Source organism: Salvia miltiorrhiza, chromosome 8 (genome assembly GCF_028751815.1).
Source record: "Salvia miltiorrhiza cultivar Shanhuang (shh) chromosome 8, IMPLAD_Smil_shh, whole genome shotgun sequence".
Lineage (NCBI taxonomy): Eukaryota > Viridiplantae > Streptophyta > Magnoliopsida > Lamiales > Lamiaceae > Salvia > Salvia miltiorrhiza.
The window spans coordinates 8,597,117-8,621,774 of NC_080394.1; the positions used below are offsets into that span (position 1 = coordinate 8,597,117).

General features: G+C 36.2%; 3 protein-coding genes across 3 annotated transcripts; all 3 read right to left on the reverse strand.

Moving 5' to 3' along the window:
• Positions 1-686: 686 nt before the first annotated feature.
• LOC131000691 (tRNA ligase 1) lies at positions 687-16,327 on the reverse strand. Its single transcript, XM_057926719.1, has 27 exons — positions 15,736-16,327; positions 14,705-15,199; positions 14,454-14,504; positions 14,203-14,285; positions 13,448-13,547; positions 12,990-13,068; positions 12,218-12,341; positions 11,771-11,877; positions 10,789-10,917; positions 9,973-10,031; positions 9,710-9,874; positions 9,350-9,510; positions 9,168-9,199; positions 8,637-8,800; positions 7,476-7,555; positions 6,875-6,940; positions 6,508-6,797; positions 5,947-6,054; positions 5,267-5,364; positions 4,782-4,842; positions 3,887-3,963; positions 3,717-3,788; positions 3,542-3,618; positions 1,977-2,057; positions 1,712-1,814; positions 1,473-1,631; positions 687-1,276 (listed from the first exon to the last, which is right to left on the reverse strand). The coding sequence occupies exons 1-27, from the start codon at positions 15,883-15,885 to the stop codon at positions 884-886; spliced, it is 3,564 nt and encodes a 1,187-aa protein (XP_057782702.1). The 5' UTR covers positions 15,886-16,327; the 3' UTR covers positions 687-883.
• Positions 16,328-16,926: 599 nt separating this feature from the next.
• LOC131000692 (uncharacterized) lies at positions 16,927-20,588 on the reverse strand. The gene is made up of 6 exons (XM_057926720.1): positions 19,736-20,588; positions 18,998-19,186; positions 18,650-18,889; positions 18,303-18,520; positions 17,683-17,937; positions 16,927-17,443 (listed from the first exon to the last, which is right to left on the reverse strand). The coding sequence occupies exons 1-6, from the start codon at positions 20,055-20,057 to the stop codon at positions 17,183-17,185; spliced, it is 1,485 nt and encodes a 494-aa protein (XP_057782703.1). The 5' UTR covers positions 20,058-20,588; the 3' UTR covers positions 16,927-17,182.
• Positions 20,589-20,743: 155 nt separating this feature from the next.
• Positions 20,744-24,658, reverse strand: LOC131000693 (ATP synthase subunit d, mitochondrial). The gene is made up of 5 exons (XM_057926721.1): positions 24,326-24,658; positions 22,889-22,970; positions 22,362-22,426; positions 21,283-21,369; positions 20,744-21,143 (listed from the first exon to the last, which is right to left on the reverse strand). Exons 1-5 carry the CDS (start codon positions 24,494-24,496, stop codon positions 21,042-21,044), a joined length of 507 nt encoding a protein of 168 aa, XP_057782704.1. The 5' UTR covers positions 24,497-24,658; the 3' UTR covers positions 20,744-21,041.

Sequence of the window (24,658 nt, forward strand, 5' to 3'; positions counted from 1 at the left end):
TCAAAGATAAAAGGTTCTAGATTCGAGTTCATCATGATGCAGTTTTTTATTTTCTTTATTTACTTATTAATTTTTTGGTAGAATTCATAAGATTATGTATTACTATAACTTAAGGTTAATTATAATTTATGGCCTGATCTATAAACCGGGGCTGTAAAAATAGTTTAACCTGATCTATAATTTACATTTTGGCACTGGAAATTCTGATGTCGAAAGTTCAAATATGATATAGATATTCTGATTTATTTTGTAAATTATGTGAAATATATTTACAACTTGTGTATACGCAAATTAAATTTGATGTTGAAGTCACTTAAACCAATATACTTCCACATAAACAAATCAGAATATTCATGTCGAATTCAGGCCTTTTATATAAGAAAGTTTAATTAAAAAATGTAGCCTCAAACTTTATTTAGCTTGCGTCCAAAAATCAGACTATTTTTGCAATTCGACCTTAACGTCGTCGAACCATAAATTCTAATTAACCCTATTACTTAAAAAGGGGCATCCAGAATTTTAACATAAATATAATTATTTATATTCAGACACTTTTGTTAAAAAAATCAATAAGTCTGTTATTTAACTGTAATTATGCACAGTTGAATAGTCCGGGCATTAAACTGTAAGTCGGTCAAAAAATTCAGCTGGTTGCAATTCTTTGCAATCATAGATGAAGTTGGACAGACAGCAGAACATCAAATTTTTATTTCTGCTTTTTAGCTCAGAAATTTACACATCCAACTAGGGTTATCAATTTATTTACCTTCATCAGCAGTATCCTATAGATCCCATGCTGCAAAAATATAATCTCACCTTGCAGCAGGTCATACATATGATGGCTCTCGAGAACAAAATTGGGAAAGAAGACAAATAAAAACACTCAGAAGAACTCAAGAACTCCTGTGACCGTGGTGGGTGGATTGATCTCGACACGAGTTGCCTTTCCTTGTGCGAGCAACTGAGGCAGATCATTTGCTTCTTTCGCTGCAACACCTTGAGCAGTCCATAATGTCACATGTGGCCATTTGTTTTTTGAATCTATTTTCTCCCCATCGACTACTCCAGGCTCAGCTTCCAACGCTGCCAACTTGTCGGAGAATAGTAATGAAGTGACAGCAACAGGAACGTTATGGTTGAGATGCTGGGCAAAACTGGCTACAGCAGTTACACCGTGGCTTCTCTTATGAGCCAGAGTTACGTGTGCTTTTGTGAGGCTGCTCTTCAAATCCTTGTCCTTGAGGAAACCTTCAACTCTAGGATCCTTCGTACCTAACTGTTACATGATAACAATTGATCAACCCAACCCGTCTGCAATCCCTCAGAAGCTTGTTTCTAGATGACAAAACTAGAAAAACAGTTATATGCTTCTCCAAAATAATAGGGGGGCGTTCGGATGAGACGGATCACGGTGTGAATACTCTAGCAGCCATTTAAATAATTTCATATTGTAGATTTTAGTACTCACTTACATTATGAAGGAGATCAGTGATTTCTGAAACAGGCAGAGTGATAGCAGCAAAGACAATGGCTCCAAGATTCCGTTTTTCAGTACTAGGTGGGCTGTAATCTCCATTTGCAATTGCTTTCAGCTGGCCGATAACTTTCTCAACAGCAACACCAAATGGGACCTATGAGTAAGAGCACATGATTCACTATATGCACCAATGAAAATGAGATTCTCGTTTTTAATGAGAGTGATAATACTGACCTGAATAGAATTGAGATATTCAGCATTTGCGGACAATGTATCACGTAATTGCTTCTCCCATTTAGTCCATTCCTTTGCATATTGACCTTTTGTGGAATCCAATCTAGCGAATAAAAAGCATTGAAAAATTAAATCAACTAGAAGCAGACAAGAGACCACCATCAACATGGACGACGAGGCTCGCATACACTGCAACAGAACCAACAACAAGACAAGATTTACATAGCTTAAAAGATAAATACACAGATCGGAGCAGGGACCTTACTTTCCATGTTGTCGGCTATGAAGGTTGTATAAACTTAATCCTTCCTCCAAGGTAGACCTCACACTTTCAGGTAGAGGAGGTCTTTTTTCACATGCAAAGTTATATAAAAAAGACTGAGTCCAAAGCAAATCACAGAGAGAGAGAGAGATGGTCAAGGAGGAAAATAGAGCAGACATATGATTTAAACCAATCAATCTATACTAATAGAAAAAGAGCCTAAGGCAGTCTAAGGCACAACTTGTGGATTGCCTATTTTACCCCTGTTATATATTTATTATTATATTCATAAAATATAAATCTATTTTGATATACATTTATTTCACCCAAATCTATTAAGAATACTTTATATCTATAGCTATTGATAAGGCTTATAAATAAATATATCCATCCAATAAATTATCTAATAAAAGTAATGAATTAATAGATTTTTGTAAATAATAGATTACCAATTAAAATAACATTAATTACACGTACAACGTACGTTCTTTCTGCTAGTATAACCAAAATAGTTAAAAAGCAATCCTTTCTTGATCTATACATAAAACATGAAACATGAAACATAACAATGACATCCATACGTTTATTTTTGTTATTAACTATAAGTGAATAACCATCTCCTACAACTTTTTTCAACATTCCATACCTTGAACATGCCCCAAAGAAAATACAGGCTAGATAGCACGGTACATTTTTCAGGAATTGATCTCGCTCATATTAGTCAGAAAATTACTCATAGTAGGCAGAAGTTGATTCACTCATATTAGGGAGAAATTTACATCATATGCCTGTGCCAGATTTCATGTGATCAACTGAACACAATCAAGGATGAGACGTTAGATATAGACAAGATATATAGTTCAAGTATTTATGCCTAGTGTTGATCAGTCATCCAACTGCCGAATAAAAGTTATTAAACCAAATGAAAGAGAACAGTATCAAAAATAGGCCACCAAATCATGACTTGGGATAAACGATTAGAGGCATCGTGTAGTTATGTAAAACCAGAATATAATGTCAGTCATCGATTTCATGCCCTAGGAAGTCATGTTGTGTTAGATACTGTACCTCTACGGTGGTCAAAATTTTGTGCTCGTTGCGACTATCATATGCTACTTGATACTCTTTGATGCATTCTATAAAGCATGTCCACATCAAAACTGAATTTCTGAATATACTCATAGGTGATGGGAAAGGGTGGAAATTTATATATTTTCATCCTTTTCACTCCAATTTATGATAATATTATCAAGGGGTATTGATGTGATAATAATTCCAATCTAAAATGTGGGATAAATTTTTTCCACCCTAGAAAACATGGGATAAAAAAGGTGCGGATCGCTAAAATGCGATAAAATTTCCTATCTTTTCTTATCCCTGTTTTTCTTATGATAAATTTGCAACCAAAGAGAACGCACCCATACAAGATAAAGAATACTTCAAACATAAGTCTATTATTCTATAACAATCAATAGGAAAATATAAAATTCAATAGAAACAAAAGGATCTAGTAATAGAACCGCAGAAAACTGTGTCTTGCTAATTAGTCATATAAATGAATCACTGACCTCTCAGGTTCCAATAAAGGTAACTTCACAATTGAGCCAAAACGTTCTATTAGCTCCGTTTCAAACTCCTTGCGGTCCTGAAGATCGTAAGACATGGCATCATATAAAGATTTTTTCTTTTTGAATTTTCAGATAGATGTAATAATTTAGCCGTAACAGATTGAAATAACTCTACCTTGCCCTCATAAAGATTGTAGAACATCAACAACACATAACCAACATTCGTGGATGAATTGTCAAGATTTCCCTAGAGGATGCAAATAAGAAACTAGTTATCAGGTTTAACTTTTTCAAGAATGGAAGGCATGGACTATCCAACCTGAAAACAGCTAATATCATTATTACCGGATGATTGACACGGTGAAGCACTCGAAATATGAAAACAGCAAGAGCATCGAGTGAGAACGGATTTGATTCAGTCCCTGCACAGTTTCAGGGGAGAAAGTAGATGAACAAACCAATAAGCGGAAATATGAAAGAAAGGATAAACAATAGAAAAATAATTAGAACCTTTAAGAAAGAACTAGATAATAGCATGCAATCAGCACACAACCAAGTAGCCCCCCTAAGGGTGGAAGATAGTGGCACTTCAAACTCTGTACAATTCAGAAAATTGAGTTTCACTGTTGTTATCAGCTTTGGCTTTTAGTATACTGGCAAATTAACTCTCATATTTCGACCTGCTGTAGAGGATGCTTGACCTCTGTGCCATCAGATGGCCTTGAGGATGAGTCAAACTCATCTCTGGAGAGGATGTCTTGAATTTAAAACTACAATTTTGCTATCAAATATAGTGCCTTAATCCTACAAACCAGGTTGCAGTATATAAACCATGATATGTATATTGAGAATACTGTAAGCCAATAACGCTTATATAAGTAAATGAGATCAGATTAATGAACTCATGTTCAATAATGATACTCAGCAAAACTACTCAGTGATGAATTTCAAGCAAGCCATTTTCCCTACATAAAATCTATAAGTATAACCTTTCCAGTTTCTGGAGGTGTGTAAGAACTGAACTAGATAGCAGAAGAATGTTCGAAGGTACTACACTCATAGCTTACTGATGATGACCGGATATTCTTTACATACATTATGCTTTATCAGACAGAAAAAATTGTTAAGAGTGCAGCATTGGAGAAAAGAATCATCGTTTCAAAAGAGCAGAAGCAAGTTCAAACGGAAAAAATAATCAGTTTCATGAGAAAATGATAAGAATCCAGGGAAGAAATTTGACCTTCTGAATCAGGTATGACCGGAATCCCAGATGCCCTTGTACTGCGACACATGCCCTCAATCTGCAAAGATTTGAATAACATACAAATTAAGTTAAACAACTCAACAAAATCTTACCTACCACCAATTAGTCCCGCTAGGCCCAAAAAAGAAAAGACGAAGAAGATTGGAGGAAAAAGGGGAAAAATAAATAAAAAGTGTCTTCCATAGGAGAAGCCAATCTGAGAGATTAAAAAGTGTGTAAAAGGCCCAATTTATGTTCTCATGACAGAGAAAAGAACACCATCAGTACTTTTAAACATCACAAAGTAGGCTGTCTTTTTTGCTCACTATAAGCTATAGCTCATTACCATTAACATTTTGCAGCGGACGAGAAACTAACAGATCCTTTTATATGGAAAATACCATTTGACAAACTTAAAAGCACTACTAACATACTGCTGGAGGAAATAGCGAAGCTTCAGATGGAAAGAAAAGGTTTATGACCTTTTTCCAAACTTCTTCATTAGGAGCATTTTTGTCAGCAAGCATAATAGAGTTCGGTTTCTTGCGATACTCTTGATCAACCTTCGCCCAATACCTCGCTAATTATGTTGCAATAGGTTAATCGAGATATAGGTAAACAACAAGATGATCCAGAATCAAAGTAATAATACCAACTAGGGGCCTCACCTGAACAGCTTAACCTAAAGAACAATAATGGCCAAAATAATCATACAATATATACATACACAATTCCTGAACATGTCATCATGGCTGTGCAAGTAATGTGCCATTTAAAGCACTCCAAATAAAAAATCCTATTATGATCAAATGCATTCCATTTTATTTTATCAGGAAACTGGTTACTGTAAGCTTAAAAAGAATACAATTGACTTGTACAGTTCAAATATTTAAGAAAGAAAGTTCATCAGAAGCGTAGAAAGCATGGTCCTGTAGAGATGGATATATATGTACATTTACATAGATCTGATGACTGATGAGAAAATAATACTTAGTGACCAAACAAGATAATAGCCACATTTTGATCAAAATAATAACCAGATTAAACTTTGACAGCATATGTTAATTGACTTAATATAACAGCTGCTAAGTCAGCTTGTAGATATAATTTGACAGATACTACAATCAAGAAATTGCAGGTAAAATGAGATTAAGCAATATACCTTTGATAAGATCACCCATCAAACTATGCACTGGACGATCATCACCTAGCCTTTCAGGGGAACTCATTATCTCTTTACAGAGTGCCGACTTAGCACAACCAGGGATTCCTAAATTGGAAATTGACAGTGCAGTTCAGAAAACAAATTATTAGGAACTTATAGGACAGGTCAAATATCAGGTAGGAGATCCTTTACCAGATGCAAAAAGGCACTCGCACACACACAGAAATCAATGGAAATACATTATGTTCAAACTTTTTATTTGTGTAATTCCTTAGTTTTAGTAATCCTGATGCACAATGTGGTAGAAAAGTTTCCAAAATTAAGATTGAGGCTGAATTTGCTTCATACTAGAATAATATATTATTCCAGAATGAGATCCAAGGACATGGATACTATCCTGGAGAAATATTTATGAAGCAAAAATATTAGTCCAGAAACAGTTTGTAAGGACATGGATATCGCTTCATGATATATAAGAAGCAGTATGCCATGCATTAGCCTACCTATATAATCTGTAGTGATACACAGAACATCCATAACACTAAAAATAATTTCTACCTGGAAAAAAAACAATAAGTCCGCGATCCTTAGCAACGGTTTCCTCGACTATGGGAGTTGTACTTGAAGGTATTATATCTCTCTCCGGTTCAAGGTCACCCTCCTCATCTTGACCTCCCTCAATAATGGCCATGAAATCTTCAACTCTAACAAAACTACCAGCAGATCCAATCAAAGCTTGATTTTCGGAACTGCGCTTTGCATATTGCTCAAGGAATGGCTCTGCTTCACTAAGATATATGGACGATGACAGTTGTTTGTGTCCATATTTTCTACGAATATATACAGCCCTTAATAGGAGCAAAAAAAACAAATCACATACTGGAATACAATTTTTCAAAGAATGTAGATAGTTATCAATATATACCATTCATCCAGCATCTTGCTGAGCTGCCTTTGCTTTGCAGGTGAAGTATTCCATATCTTCATTTGCCTAGATTGACCAAATAATAGTTATAGACACAACGGAAATGCACAATATATTTATTAGGAATCGGGCATGCCAATATATTTGTTTAGAGGACCTTGATAGTCTAATAAATTTCAGGAAAATCTTATAAATTAGAAAGCCAGCAAAAAACAATTCATAAGAGGAATTGAGTCCTAGAAAAGACCTCCATTGACATCAATAAGGGTCCAATTACTGCAGAAGATGCAAGCGTCTTTTATATCCCAAAAAGTAGTCCATAATAGGCCCTTGTCATGTTTTCCAAGGTTTAATAGGGTATCCACTTGAAAAGTAAAAATGAAACTACAAAAACTAATTCACTCCACAAAATCATAAGTGTCTTCTAAACTATTTTATGACAATAAGAGCCAGTGTGATTCTTAGAACAGGGGCCAAAGTTCTGAAACCCAACCAAATGGCATACTCATACAATAGGTTCGTTCAGTAAGGGAATCCATTTTAACTCTTATTTTTCAATTCACTCTTACAATCAAGTAAGTGAGGTTTTAAGGAAACATACCTCGTGTAGTAGGTTCTGTATGCAGCTTCACCTTGCTTAAAAAGAATAGACAAGCCATTCCGAATCAGAAAGGTCCGTATCTGTATGTTCAAAAAAGAAAATAAGAAATAATTCATCCATTACTTACTGAATCAACACCATATAGAGCAATGGACCCAGAAACATCATCTGGCGCACAATAAGAGCAAGTGCAATAGTACAAGAAGTGTGCTAGACAAAGATACTCAATAGCACCAAGTTTTCTCTATGTTTTCTTTGTTCTTTTCCTTGATAAAAGAACAAAACACTTTATTAGATAAAAGGCAGCCAGTGGGACTTGCGCTCCGTCAAAACTAATCAAGTAGTTAATCCTCAATATCCAAGTTCACAACATAATAAGTGCCTAAGTTCGTTATGCTTTTGAGTCCATAGAGACCAATCTAAACTTGATTATATCCGGACTCCATCAAAGGTTCTTCATTGCCATTAAAAAATCACATATTTCTATCCAACCCAATAGATTAACAAACAATGGGGTTAACAGCTCCCAATAGCACCTTGCATCTACAACAAAGGAGCCGGTGTAAATAAAAAATCTAAAGTATCAGTAGAGAAAACTCAACAAAGAAAGAATATTGAGCAATCCCTGAAAATATCAAGCATTAATAGAAGTAAAACTGTAAAAGAAATTGAACACTTTTTTAACATGATATCAATTAACTTACGGATGCAGAACTAATTGGGGTTTAAATGCAGAAAGATTTTTCCTTATCTTGTACTCCCTCTGTCCCACTCTAATAGGCTCGTTTTCCTATTTGAGACGTCTCACTCCAATAGGCTCGTTTTCCATTTTGAGTAAAGAAAATGTACTTAATTGGTGTGGACCGCACCACTTTACTCCTAAAAAGTAAGTTTCTTAATCTCCGTGCCGAAAAGAAATGAGCCTATTGGGCTTGGACAGAGGGAGTATAAAACATGATATGCTCAAGGGCAGGGTAAGGGCCCCATTAGCCACATCTAGATAAGTCCACGGTGATTATAACTAATAAAGTACTATGAATAATGATGATTGGGACAATTTCAGACATCATTTCAAAATACTGAAGAGAATTATGTGAAATGTAATCCTACAACCTAAAGTAATACGAGTAATTGATGAATTCAGGGCAAAACATCTTGCACCTTATATGTAAGAAACTTCAACTTGATCATCAGGTTTGCATCTTCATCTGCTAAATCATCTTTTGCTGATTCACCATTTGAGTCACTCCCAGTACTAGCTTCTGTGGGGAACTCCACAGCTCTTCCCTTATTAACCTTGAATAAGTTCAGATCGACAAAAAAACCTGGGGAAACAACAGATAATAATATAATTTCTAGAATTGTCAGCATCAGCAACAAAATCACAAAGAAGAATCACCTAAAGAACCAGGCAAGGAATATCAAAGGGAACAACACAGAAAAGAGAGAGAGAGAGGAGCATGAACGCCCTGACTATAAAGAAGTAAAAAATAAAACTACCAAGCAGTAAAATATTACCACAAACCAATGCATCAGACAAGAAGCCTTTACAATGAAATGCAAGTTTGGATAACAGGAGCCTTGTCTATGTTCATGAGATAAGAAGTGCTCGCATAACTCTAAATACATAATTTCAGGAACAAAAAGTAAATGAAAACAAAGATAAAATGCTCGAATGAGAAAAGTATATACCTCGATATAGTGGCCACAAACCAGGATTAAACCTGCAGTAAGACACATTTGTTCATAAATTTAAACAGATTACTGGAAGAACTAACTGTATGCATAACACCTAAAGTAGTTCTATAGGAAGAAGCATAATAGGTTTACAGCTAATGTATATAGCAACAAGAGATTCACGGACTTCATCAGACCTCATCTCTTTCTGGTACTTTCTAAAAGCTGAGTCGCTCTGGACATGGATAACCATCTTAAAATGAAGACTGTCATTTGTGGCAGAATCAACTTTATGAAAGTTGTGATAAAACTTAAAAGCAGCATGGTAGCGCTTTTCTCTCATCAGACGAACCATTTCCTGATGCAAAGGTGAATAAAGTTGATGACATTGAACTAATACCTATTAGGATACTAGAGTGTTGCCATGATTAAGAGAATGAAAATAAAGAGTCGAAAAACTATTACTCTCCATCCACCTGTCCACCAAGAACAATAGAACAATCATTTTTCACAATTTCTGTCAGTTTTCATGCTCAAGAATTAGTTGCAAGAGAAACCTGTAATTTGGTAGTAGAAAAATCTGCTGGGCGGGTTTGCAGAAACTTTGACAGAACAGATCGATCTGCATTTCTTGAATGACTATCAGAACCTTCAGTTCCAAACCAGTCCATATAGTTTGGGCAGAATGATGTACCAGCACTCTTAAGAAGTGCCATTATTTGCTGCAGAACCAAATAACATAAAGAAAATGAACATTCCAAGTATACTATATAGACAGTGTAGTAAATTAAGCATCTTGATAGAAGAACCATCAGATAACCTGCTTTTCTTTGGCTCTGTTTGCAGCGCATATTTCACGCAGACTGGATCCCAGGTCAACTGGTGTGCAATTTTTAGATAGAAGTGCACAAATCAACACAAAATCAAGTCAAGAGTAGTGAAGCAAGTTCTGCACAATACAGGTAGAAGGAAGACACGACATAAACTAAAATCATACATCAGCCATAGAATTTGGAATTAGCAGCAAGATTCTTGCCCAATCGTGAAATATATGAAATAAGAAATTGACAATAGACTACTATTTTGCCGTGTAACTAGGAACCCTGGAAAAGGTTCTTGCCTGGTAAATATAGCCACCTTCAAAAATATTTAAGTTGTTAAATTCACTTGTCCATGTAAAACGTGACTAGCAAATACATACATTGATAGTACCATGGCAAATACACACCATCAACAACAAAAGATTTCTTGCAATTAGCATCAGAGCAAACATAACAAGCAAATAAGTTTGAGACTCAATGTACAACTTTTCAAATTATATGCCATGGTACTGTAACCACAACAAGAACTTATCCCTCAATTAAGGTTTAGGAATAGGTCAGTGTAGGACAGTAACACAGTTCTTTTCTTTGTTCTTTAAAAGCTAATTTTAATGCTACTTATGGGCCATGAGGTTTCCTGACAATTAAATATGCCATGAATATAGATAATTCTAACTCATCATAGGTTCTTGTTACTACACTTCTTTAGGATTAATGGCTTTGACAGTGAACCCAGAAAGCTAGCATATATAGGATGGCGGTGTACCTGACTTTTCTTCATGAAAGAAGATTTAAATTGGATAAAAGCAGATTACCTCCTTCAATTGGTGGTGGAGGATAGTCTCTCAAAACCTGCTTCATATGTTCTGAGCTCCTCTGGCTTACTATCCGAGCCACTAGACCTTCCAAGATCTCACCCTGCACCATTATATGATCTTTTGATCCTGCAGATAAGGGGATCGAATACAGATCAGCTTTCAATGAACTAATCTAATAATTATAGCTATGAATATTGTGAATGTCGAGGATGGGATTGGCTGCATGCAAGAAACTATACAAAACAAACTCAAATAACAATACAAACCAAGATGTTCTCAGCCTCATTTCTGGTTTATCCGATTATGGCTTTCAAATTTCAAAATCACACAATATTGAACAATACACATGCCCTATGAAAATAACTATCAGAATGCAGGATTTACATTTAAAAAGTTGTATAGTAAATAAAGTGTGAATCTGGAAGAACCTATAACACAAAGGCACAGGCGTGGTCAAGAGTTAGAGCAAAAATCATGCAAAAAAAAGTAGAGAAGTAGAATTATGAGGAAACAGAAAGAGAGAGGGAATAAAGAAAAGGGGATAAGGAAAAGGAAGAGACCAGCATAATTATAGTTTGTATGCAGTTTAATACATAATGAATATTAACTTCATAACTTTGCATAAGGAACATTGAATTCATGTGACAAGGCCCAACATACAAGATTAATAACCAAACCAGATGAATCATCAAGATTCATGAAAGAAAGCCTTTTATAATTGATAAAAGATCATGTGCTACTGGCGTAGAACATGATATGACTAGTTTGTAACCTATCTCGGGAAGGATGAAGTCATCAGAGTATATGTAGATCTAGGAAGCCAACAATCTACTCAGATTCAGAAGGTCAGGCAAAGCAATAACAAAACCACAATCATCTGTCAACAGCTAATGTCGAAGCATGATAACATGATAACCACAACAAAAATCACAACAAACATTTAGTAAAGGTTGCATTCTCAATCTAGATCTAACTTTACCAGGCACTGATATATCTGCAACTTCATCAAGTGCTTTGCATACAGTGGTGGCTGTTCCTTCCTCACTGAGTGCATCATAAGCCGCAAAAAATGACATTGCAGATTTCCTGAAATAGAGAGACAGTAAACAATTGCATAAAAAGAAGTTCCTGGTCTTCATTTTTTACTTTCACCAACTTAACAAGGTCGGAGAACTGAACCAGAAATTGTCTTTCTTCATCACCTTTTGAATCTCTTTTGCCACACACACATGTATATAAGGGCAGTGATCAAACCAATCAAATGTTCACAACGAAAAAAGAATTATATCAGACCAATTTATCCATCAAATAGATCAATTCAAGTAAATTTTTGGCTTGTTATTTTTATACAAAATCAAAGTAAAGTTTCCATGAATCTAGAAACTGAATTTCTTCGACACTCATACAATGATAGATCAAAACTCACCTTGTTGAGAATAACCACACATGATTAGTAGGTAGCCGCCAGTTCCTACAAAAAGCGATAAGATTAGGGGTTGAGTAGAATTTTGGTTTTCCGTTACCCAACTCCGTCACTGCAGTCACAACAACTGTGAAAATATGGAAAAGAGTATCAGCAAAATGGGGGAACACGAACCTTAATTTTTTGGATGAAAATTAAAATTGAATAAAGATGAGAAACATTCATGAATACTTCAAAACCAAACAGGAACTAATGTAAAAGCAGTACAAAACCAAACAGGAATTAATGTTATTCTGCTCTTCAACAAGATGACTAAAATTAAAAAATCATCTGCATACCGAAAAGCATTACAAATGAAGAAATTATCCAACCATGTTTGCTCCAAAGCACATGACTAAATCAACTGCTTGATATACAAGTGACTCACATCTTTAATCCAATCTCATATCCACTTTAACGATATATGTATGAAAGTAGAAACATGAAGTTTCCATTTATGAGGGACAACAAGTTTTGATGCAACTAACGTGGAATACAAATTATGAAGTATATTACTATATGGAATAAACCTTTAACTTTTTAAACTTGTGAAAAAACGAGAAGCAAGGAAAGGAATATAGCAAACTGCAAATTAAGCACATTGGCATTTTTCGTAAGGTGATTCTTTTGAACTGAAGAACAATAAGTTTAGTAAGTCTATTTCAAAAATGTAGTTCATGGCTATCCTCATAATCAATATCAAGGAATCAATGAGAATATTTCCTGGTTCACTCACCATAATCTTCGCGAGGACGCTGTCCATGGTCTCCTAATACAGCAGTAACCAGCTCCATTGACACACACATGCGATTCCTCTAGAGTAGAACAAATAAGTGGTTCTATATTTTAGATGACAAGGAAAAGCCAGTAAAGAAGAACATTAAGAGACATACAAAATTTTTACCACATGCTCATATACTATTAAGTAAAACTTATCAAGTGTTCATTCTAAATATAGCAATGCGTGCGGATGACAGCATATCTTCATTAAAATTTAGGAAGGAAAATGATGAAAATTCTATAAACCATATGATTACTGAATCTTAAATGGTAACAAGTCTTATTTGCTTAATTCAATCTAAAAATTCAAGGCAAGTAGAAAATTTTAGATATCAACTTTTTAACTAACACAAGAACCATTAATTTCATCTTTTTGACTTAGTCTAAAGCAAAACTGTCTCATTCCAGATTTACCTCAAGAAACTCATTGAACTCGGCTTGCTTTTTGCTGGCTTGTGAACCCCAAGCTTCGCGAAACATGCGCCCAAGTACAAAAACACCAACTGCAGTGTAACTGTAGTATACACATTGAATTACAAAGTCCTTCATAAAAAACAATAAATGAAAAGCAGCAAAGCAACAAGACCAATAGAGACAAATTATTTATTTGTTTAAAAAAAAAAAAAAAGAGGATCAATAATGGTTCCCCATCCCCCCCCCCCCCAAATGATGACTCGAACCCCCAACTTAATAATTGGAGGGGAAGCGTCTTACCAACTGAGACGCACTTCGTTGTCACCAATATAGACCAATTTGGCAGTCAAAAATTTCCAATGTCTTTTCTTATTTCCAGACCATATTGCATGTATGATGAACATACCCTAAGCTCTTCAAATGCTCGAATATACAATGCTTGAAAGATGCTTGATACTGTTTAAGCAAACAGCGCAAGCCATGACCAATGTGGGCTAAAAGCTAATAATTGCTACTAACTGGGTCATGTTTCTTCCCTTCTATATGGTAGATCCAGAAAAATTAATTGGTTATAAGTAGCATGTGTTTATATGTAAATTAAAATGCTTACATAATTCATCCAAGTAAAAAATAACACATTTTAATTTTGACCTCTAGACACGGCGGTTTCACTGAAATCAATACATGAGAAAATGGATGCCAGAAATAGCAAACGAGGAAGTGCAGGATAAAAGGACTGCCAATTATAGACTTACATATTCCCATAGCTATTCTTGGCATATGCTCCTCCCTCATGTCCGGCATACATGAAAAGTGAACCAGAGTGCTTGAGTGAAACCTGTAAAAGTCAAAGTTACCAGAACAGATGCAATCAGTAAGGCTATAACTTGAGATAAAACAAAGGAGAACGAGAAGATAAAAGGTTCTTGTATTTTTCTTTTTGAGAAGAAAAAGGTTCTTGTATTAGTAAGAAGCAAGAGAAACACTGAAAAGTTCATTGCCCTACCTCCATTGTAGCTAAACCTTTGGAAACCATCTCTATCATCCTTGTCCTAACCTGCAAGAATCACATTAAGAAAAGTCGAGCATGTAGATCGCACTCTCCAAAGTATCTGAAACAATTATGACTTATAGTTTTTTAACAATATCATAACGTTCACTTGAAACAATTAAAAATTATCAGTTTAATTAGATTATATAATCATACTGCTATAATCTTATTCGATCTGGACAAAAAGCATATATGAGATTGCTTACCTCTTGATCAGACTTCTCATTTTCAAATTTAGGGTAAAAAGTTGCTCTAACTTGTGCGAGCGAGTATGTCGAGCTGTCAGTGGTGAAGCTTTCCAGTAATTTACCACTAAACAGCTTACTCGAAACAGCAGCAGGTGTCCCAGCAGATTCCGTTTGGTTTCCATTGTTGGGTACTGTAATTTGATCGACTGGAGCTGAATTCAGTCCTCCTGCTGTGGTGCCACTTACTGTTCCATATGACTTGGGCTTCCATACAGCTTTTTGATCACGAGCAGGTACATGGTTCGTTAGCCCAATGCTCTCAAACTGTAACGATGGTACTGACAGAACAGGCTCTTCTGTAACAGGCAGTGAAGTGACCCTATCCGTTGCAGCTTCCTTGCCTGCATTAGAGGAACTCCCTGAAGCTGACAATGATGAAGCTGCCAATGAGGCAGACAACTCATTGACTTTTGACTTCTCCACCCATCTGTGATCTTTACTGACTCCTTGCCGCTGAGTTGTTTCGCAATAAATATTCAATTAATGCCACTAGCAAAATACACAACCAGGTATAACAATCTTAAAAGCAAGTATGCTAAATGACTAGCAAGAGTAACAAAAATGGTAATCCCGAATTCAGACAAGAATAGAAAACACCATCAAACGTTCATAGATTGTACAAGTTCCGAAAGCAGAATCGGAAATACCATTAAAAGGGAAAGAAATGTTTCACATCACCATATGATTAATTTTAGTTCAATCTGCATCTAGGAATGCTAATTTTCACACCACATTAACAGTTCAACCACTGATAATCAGACAATCCACAATTTTAGCTGCCAAACTCCAACACAATACAAAAACGCGAATTAATTATCGAGAGCAGTACTCCCAACACCGATTAAGAAATCTTCCACCGCCGCAACACACGAAAATCAAGCACCAACAAATAATTACCACTACAAATTTAAAAAACCATACGTAGAATTTGACAGCCACAAAAACACGAGTCCATGCAGATGCAAGCACACAGACGATCCACGACATACCTGCTTGCGAGGCATGGTGAGCGGGGAGAAGGATGAGCGTGAGAGAGTGGGGGAGAAAGGGCGAAAGGGGAATAAGGTTGTAGATGAGAAGGGCGAGCGAGAATAAAAGGAATTGGATAAACCGCCAAAAAATCTGTGCGAAGCAGACATTCACGGGAAAGAGAAGAATGGCGTATGGTGTCTATATATAGAAACAGATGGTATGATGAAGAAGAACAAAAACGGCAAAGACAGCGAGGCCTCTACGGGGAATTGATCAAGTCAATAGCATTCAACAATTTGTTGTTTTTTATAGGGGTTTTAGAGGTTTAGAGATTTGTTTGCTTGTTCAGACTCAGCCACGTGGAAAGAAAAATAAAAATGTTATTGAGAGATATCGTCGTTCCACATGAATATTGAAGAAGAAAAACGGCAGCGGTGGCTGAGAAACTATGGGAAAATGGAAGCCGCGGAGATTCAGGTCGTGGCTCCGCTCGCATTCATAAGGTTTTTCCTTTTTTGGCAAACCTCTTCTCTGATTGATATGCCTTTTGCGCCATCTTCAGCCTTCCTTCAGCTAAGCTCTAGCTTTCTTGGGCTTATGGGCTTTTTCGCTGTTTTCCTTCCGCATGAGCTTTTTATATCTTTAACAAATGAAATTATTTACCCTAAGTGTCCGTTTACTTTGACGGAGAGAATATTTACATTTTTATAAATTCATTTTTACATATTTATTATAATAAAAAAAATCATTTTCCTCTTTGGATAATATTATCTTAAGTGGTGATGTAAAAATATTTTTTAATATTTTTATCTCTTGTAAACATATGATAAAAATAGATGAAAAAAAAAATCATGAATATTTTACAAAATGTATTGCAACTCAATTACAGAGTATAGAATCTTTTCAAATGTATATCTACAATAATAGATTAGTTAATTATCTGGTAAGGCATATGAAATGAGTTGCAGCGAAATATGAGTGTGTGGATGGCCTGCTTCGTTCCTTTTCTACTACTTCAACAAGACTAACTCAACAAGAAATTGGATCCGTTGGAGATGTTGAATCAATGCATATTAATATTTGCAACACAACACTTCATATTGTACTGTAATTGGCAACGCAACACAACATTTTCTTAATTTTTGAATCTCAAGTATTTTGTTTGTTAATCTACTTATTTAAGAATCCTACACAACAAACACTAATACTAACAATAATAAATAGTGAGTTGACACCATATCGAATCAATTAGAAACATATTACTACATCATAGAGCCAGGAGCTTGATGCTATGGACAAAGGGATAGAAGATTATAATTTTTTCAGCCCAGCAAATTCTGCTAGAGTTTATGTAAGAGAAGAACTACACAGTTACAAATATCCTCATCTCAATCAACATACGCATTAAGGCCTCTGCTGATGTCCAAAAAACCAGGACAGCGTTGCTGCATCTAGGCTAGGCTGTCAAGCTAAACAAGAAACATTGTCTTTGTCCGTTGACACGTCGCTGAACAATACTTCCAACTTCTCTTCACCATCTCCGGCGGGGAGAAGAGGGCCTTGCGGATTTCCGTACACTGTAATGAACATCTGCCGATGACATTCATCACAGAAATAGAAATAGCTGAAATGGCCTTCGTACGGGAGCTTTTGCAGCATCACGTCGGGTAAAACCCGACGCACAAAGTTGCTCATTGCTGGAGGGACGACTCTATCTTCACCTCCCTATTGCACATCACAAATAAAGAAACATAATTCACAATCTCAAACACAAAGTTAGATAATTTAGACGTATGATGCAAGGCGATAGTTATGCCATCAACACTCTTCATATCTCAGAACCGATTTCGTACATCATAGTTAGCAAACACGAGTCCATGAAAATCATGTGTCACAACAAAGATACCTGCTCGCATTTTAAACAAAATCAAACAGAATTAGGTTCGTGTAAAGAATTCACTGACCTGCCATATGTATATCGGGCCGAGGAATCCATTGGCTCTTTCTTCTACTAAATTGTAGACTGATTTGAGCCAAATGAGAATCCCTTTACCCCGCTGCTTGTTGTGCAGTTTGAGGTCTGAAATGGTGAAACCCCAATCTGAAACCTGCAAGGAAGCTTCCTCGACAAACGGTTTTGCATTTCCCTGTCGAACTGATTCCTCAACATCCCTCTCCCAGAATTCTTCAAAAACTGGGTCCTCTACACGAGCTCTATCCTAGTAATTGATCATCTTCAATGAGAATTCTTTAAATTTAACTAAGAATACTCAGAGAAAAATCCAAAACACTTCAATATTCTTCATAATACGATTCTAGGAGAAAAATTCTGTAGGACTGTCAAACGTGTAATATTCCGGATCCAAGTATTATGGAACAACAACAAAAATTACAATTGTATAATTGGATATAGGTTTGCATCAGGATATTTGACCCGTCAGACGGTCTTACACAAGTTCTTTTATGATGTTTCTTTGGTCTATGCTTCCACTAAAGTAATTCACTATCGTTACCACATGAACAAGTTCTTTAATTAAGCACCAAATTTTCTACTGGGATATCGAGTTTTTACTCGAGAACTCACCTTCTTTCCAAGTGACAACAAAAGCCACTTGTCCAAACGACCATGGTCTCCAGAGAGAAAACTTCTGCGATAGAAGTATACAAGTAATCTAGGAAATTTCCGAGCTACAAGGTACATAATTCTTTTCCTTGTTGCCCATTTTCCCCAAATCATCCGTCTCTCGTCTTTGCTCAGTCTCAGTTCATACGGGTTAATCATAGGAGCAACCATGATAGCACCTTATAAATTCAACAGAGTGAACTCAAAGGTAGGCAGAATGCTTCTAAAGACGTTTATATAATAATATAAACGAAACAAACTAGCAACAGTCCAAATGAGTGGCAGCTGCAGTGTGCAGACTGAAATACCTTCGACCTTGTCAGGGATGTAACGGAGGGCAGACCAAGCGTGAATGCTTCCACCAGAATACCCAACTATCCAGAACTTTCCAGAAACATTCACAGCATATGACAAATGCAACATGTCCAAAGCTGATGACTCGAGGTTCCTTCCAGGATGAGGATCACTTTCACCAAATCCAGGTAGATCGTATGTCACGAGCCTAACACCAAACTCGTGCAGCAAGGAGTCCTTGACACCGGGGATCCCTAGTAGTACAGAAACACATGAACAAGAAAAAGCAATGAGGTGTCATATTTACTACTCCAGTTTATAGTTCATCAATTCTTGATCACATGCTTAGTATCTGCTATTACCTGCCAGCCTCGATGAAAGAAAAGAATGGGGAATAATCATGGTGTATCTAGCCTGATAAGCAGAAACACCTTTCTCCTGATATGCTAAGTGTCTACCATCGGGAAGCAGTATTAGATTAGCACTAGCAGGATGCGTTTTCATCTTCTTAAACGAAGGAGTCGTAGTTTGATTAGCATTAGCAATCAGAGCTGCAGAATTCTTCACACTGTCAGCAACAATTAGACAGGACCGAGACAAACAAGTCATTGCTAACAGAATCACAATATTTTCATCACAAATTCAATACTCGAATCTTCATATTCTCAACTTGTGTTATAGTTTGATATGAGGGGAAAATTAAATGGAGAATAACTGAGGCTGAGCAATAAAACCTCGATTATGCTAAAGGATTAACCTCATATTTCGAACTAATCTACCTACCTCAATCGAAGCATATATACCTAAATTAATGACTTTACACATAGATTCCATAGAAACATTTGAAAAAACTGTATTTGAGTAAATTGAAACTACTGCCTACATTCCTTAGAATTCCTCAAATTAAAAATTGCATTAGTTTCCAGGAACTGTAATTTACAGAGAACAGATGATAAATAGCAAGCCAGCTCAAACAACTGAAAAAATCGAATTTCTAATTATAAACTAACAATTTAAGTACAACACACTTATTTATATGCCTTTGAAAATGACTGATATATACGAAACATTATCATAAATTCATAATTAATAAAATTCACCTGCCAAAGCGAAAACCCAAACACAGGCGATGACAGTCCAGGCGTGACGTGGATCGCGATCCTCGGGCAGATAGTCATTCAGAAAGCTCAATTTCCGAGAGATATTTGCATATGAGCCCTTCAGCTTCCTCACAATTTCGGAATCGTCCTTGACTACACTCTGCTTCACCACGTCCCGCACCCCTTTCCCGAACTCCACGCTCATCTCCGCCGCTCCCTTAGCGAACTCCGCCACCTGAGCCCTCCAGTCCGCCGTCGCCGGAGCGCTGCCACCCCCCATAGTGGCGGAGCTGTAACTGCCATCGAGCACACCCGTAGACATGAACAGAATTTGGACGGACAAAATCCTATAGCGGCGTAAGTCTGAAGCTATCTCTGGAAATTTTATATCCGCATGCGAAATTGCGCTTGCGCGTATATACGTATTGTTTGTGCATATATTCTAGTGTATGATTCCAGTTCCAAACACATAGATCATACTTATCGAATTTTAAGAGAGTGGTTTTTGTCATGTAATTTGTGTGTGTGTGTGCATGGATCGCTAAAAAGGTGAGCTCGCCATTGATGGATACGGGTGGCTTTTGGAGGTGAAGGGCGGTAGATGATGATGCCAGAAACAGTGGCCTGGATTTCGACATGTCAGCAGGTTGCGTAGTGGTGGGCCCCGCCGGGATTCGTCCTGCACTGGCATCAATTGCTGGCTGCACTTGGTTTTGCTTTTCCCCTTCCCTAATCAACCTGAACATCGAAATACAATGGCTCTACCACTTGAAACTTATGATGGTATTATTTTATTTTGAAATTTTTATAGAAAAGTATAATTAGGATTTAGGTGAGAGAAAAGTGCGCGGTGCTGATCACTGGAGAGTAATTGTGTAGTGGACCCAAAAATGAATATTTCAAAGAAATCCCTCATGTAACCATAAAACACCATACCTGATACCACCATATTTCTCATCTTCACGCATTTATAAACATATCTCATATGTTCTCTCTCAGACACCAAAATGGTAAATAAATGAGATACATTAATAACATTATGCCACATGACACTCTGAGCAAGAAAACTGCCTTTATATAAGATGGAAAAGGGCAGATAAACACAAAATGCACATAATTGGAAATGGTATGATTCATTTTCACCATCATCAACGGAAAGTGTAAAAAGCACCTCCGAGCCTAAGAGTTCATGTCCACGGTCATTACGAACCGACGGAATAAATTGACAACTTCATCCTTCTCTTTATTTCTGAATTGCAGTTAAAACTCAACAAGATCACCTCAGAACGGTCACATTAAATCAAATCTAATAGCCCCAGTAATCGTTCCGAATCTCATCATCAAACTTCTTTCTGAGTTCGGGATGCTTCTCAAAGTATTCATCCGCTGTCATGGTGCTAAGACGTTTCTGTTTCACCAAAAAGAAAGAAACAAGGTATAAGAAACACACGAGTCTACATGTTTTCGTGTATAGGCATTTCATTGTGGTGATTTGAGTGAGAGAGAAGAAGAGAGATTGGCATGGGATAAAAAGATGCATTTATCACCTTCAAATCTTGGACGTCTGCCACTTCTTTTTCTAATCTTTCAGACTCCTTCAGTGACATCTGCTCAGCTTCTTTCAGTTCTACCAACTGCAACTCAAGAAATTTCAGTATAAGATTCTTCTTGTTCAAAGGACACTATGCAATTGTGCCATTGACTAGCACACGATATACACCAGATGTGTGTAATTCTGCATTTTTTTATAATAAAAACTACATTGGTGTTTTCACAAAGTGTACCATCATCACACAACTTCTAACTTGACATGTGAGCAAAACAAGGTCTTGTGAACCTGGACTGTATTGGGAGGGTGTTTGGCTAAAACTTATTTTAGAGAGCTTATAAGTTCCAACAGCTTAAAGATGTAATGCCTTAACAACTTAATAAGTTACCAAAGTGATTGGAAAATTGATCTCATAAGCTAGAGAGAGAATTGTGAGTTATAGAGAGAAAAACCTGGTTAGAGAGATGAAATTGAAAGGGTATATGTTGAAAATAAAAACTAGAGTAGGGTTGAAAATTGAAATTGAAAGGGTATATGTTGAAAATAAAAACTAGAGTAGGGTAATTTTTGTAAAACTGGTTTTTGGTTATAAAATTATGAAAAAATAAGTTAGGGTATAGGAACTTATTTTTTGGTAGGCTTATAAGTTGTTGTAACTAATTTTAACAACTTAGAAGTTGTTTAGGAGCTTATTTTGCCAAACTTTTCTCAAGAGCTTATAAGCTTCTAAACAGCTTGTAAGTTGTTTTAAGGAGCTTATAAGCTCAGCCAAATACCCCCTCAGTGTGGAAGGCAATATCTATCAAATACCTCCAGAAATGCAATTCATAAGATGCTATAAAACGTCCAATTACACGAAAGCCTCTTTAGCTCTACTTATTTATAAAGTGATCGTAGTAACTAAGCATTATAATGCTAAAGAAGCCATGATTTGAGTAGCATTTGAATTTTCTAACTCCAAAGATATCCTCTTAAAAAAAGAAAGTTCTCCAGTTATTAGGCAACAGAAAATACATAAAGATGCCAATATCCTTCAGAAAAAATTAGCAGTAAATAAAAGATTTATGATTTTCTAACCAGAGCATCGAACTTAGGTTTGTACTGAGGAGTGACATTGTCGACATACTGCGGAATTTTAACTTCTGCAAGCAATAGATGAAATAAGATCAGCAAGTTGAACGTCAAAGGAGAGATGAACATTAGCGTTATCTGCTGGCATCTGTGAGTTGGATATTTATGATGAATATGTTCATGCACATGGCACAAAAACATATAGATGATGTACGAACATCTCTCTCACTATGGACCAAAATATGCTTCTTAAAAATATTATGCTGTAATTAATAGTGCCACAGCTTCAGATATTTTTTTGTTTGGCTTGAAGTTCAATATGCTTATTGGTATAGAATTACCTAACTTGAAAGATACTTCATGTATTGCTTTGTATCATTGCATATTCATGAGTAATAAACTTCAGAACATTTATATAAAGACTTTGAAACACAGCTTCAAACAGGAAGCGACACATCACAAGAATTTAGTGCAGCACTGGTACTGGAACTCGGTAATGTAAAACAAAAAAACAAAAGCAACAGAATGCATACCATCATAGGCTTGCTTATACATATCGACCAAGCGAGATCCAATCCCTTTTCTGTAGTACTCCCAGTCAATGGGTTCTGGTTCCTACATATTTGTACATATTAAGTCCTAAAACCAGGAAAAAGCTACATTGTATCGCCAATATTTCTGATTCTTGGTCACTGATATGAATAATAAGGTGTAAGGAAACTTGCACCCAAATTTAGGTAAAGATCAATATCAGTCAATATAGGTTAGTGTGTAATACTATTTGAACAAAGTTGAAACAAAGTAAAAACTGAAAAGTATCAATGAAATACCCAAAATATCAAAATTTCTTCTCAAACTTTTACTCGATAGCAATATATATCCACCAAAAGTAAGACACATCCGTAAACACCATTACTGCCAACCTTGCAACCAATATAGCTAATTAGCTATTCAAAGTAAAAGTAGCAAAGGATACATATTTACAAAGATCCAAAGGAGGGGAAAAGAGGTTGTATTACTGGTCAAAAAGAAGAAAACTGATGTTTCATAAACCATTGGGCGCATGATGTTCCCTTGATGGACCATAACGTTCTTAGGTTATGAGGCCAACACATAACTATTTCAAACAAATTCTGACAGTACCTTGAAGAAATGCATATAATGGAAGTTGACATATTCATCGAAATGAGTTATAAACATCACACTAATGTGATTTTGTAAGATAATCCCTTCCTCCAGCCACATCAAACTGGACGGCTAAGTTAGTGAAACCACATTAAGTTGAGGAGATGTATTTTCCTCTTACATGATAACTAGAGGGTAATGTGATAACCTGAATATAAGTAATACACTACTTATGTTCAATGTTAGATAAGGTTGTATAATCTTCAATTTCAAACTGTGTATATCACTGTTTAGAAAACAGAAAATAAATGCCACATACATAGCATAACACTACGATCCCTCCAGTAAGAGAAATGATTGTGCCCAAATTTAACATTAAATTTTTTATTTTAAAAAAAATGTTTTATGAGAAGATTGTAGTTTGCAATCTAACCAGCCAAAACAAGCTACATCCTATTTGATATTTGGAATTCGGAAAAGGATCAAATAAACAAGATAAACAAAAGGAACATAGAATTACATGATTGCTATGAAAATTCTTACAGAACCATTTAAGCTAATCAACACAGACAATAAACTCAATCTCTCGATGAATGCACGCTATTTTATTCTCTGTCTCTCCGTACTAACACCAAAGAGGAAAATGACATATATACTGGAACAAACTTCAAACCAGAACAGAGATGTCAATAGATCTGTCCCGCAACCACTATTAAAGATTAAAAAAATAAAATAATTGCGAATACATATATGTTATCGAAGCTCAAACGCTATATAACTGAATCGTAAACACAAGGACGGTGATAATTAAATTGGAAGAAAATGATGAAAAATAAATAACGGACCTGGCTGAACTTGGTCTGGAGCTGGGTGTTGACCTCGTCGAAGGCGCGGCGGAGAGTGGCGAACTCGCGGCGAGCCTCGTCGGAGACCAGCAGCTTCGCCATCCCCTCCCAATCGATAGTCTTCCCGGCCTTGAATGCGACGTCAGCGACCTTCTTCCCCGCTCCGCTCATTTTTCCTGGCTAGATTTGATCGGCTGATTGATCGATGAACTGAGTGAACGGCAGTGTGCGGATTTGTGACCAAGCAGTGCGGTGGCTTTGAATACAAGGGTTATGATTTTGGATTTCTTTTTTTACCTTCCTAACACCAGATTTATTCTTTTAGCCCATGAG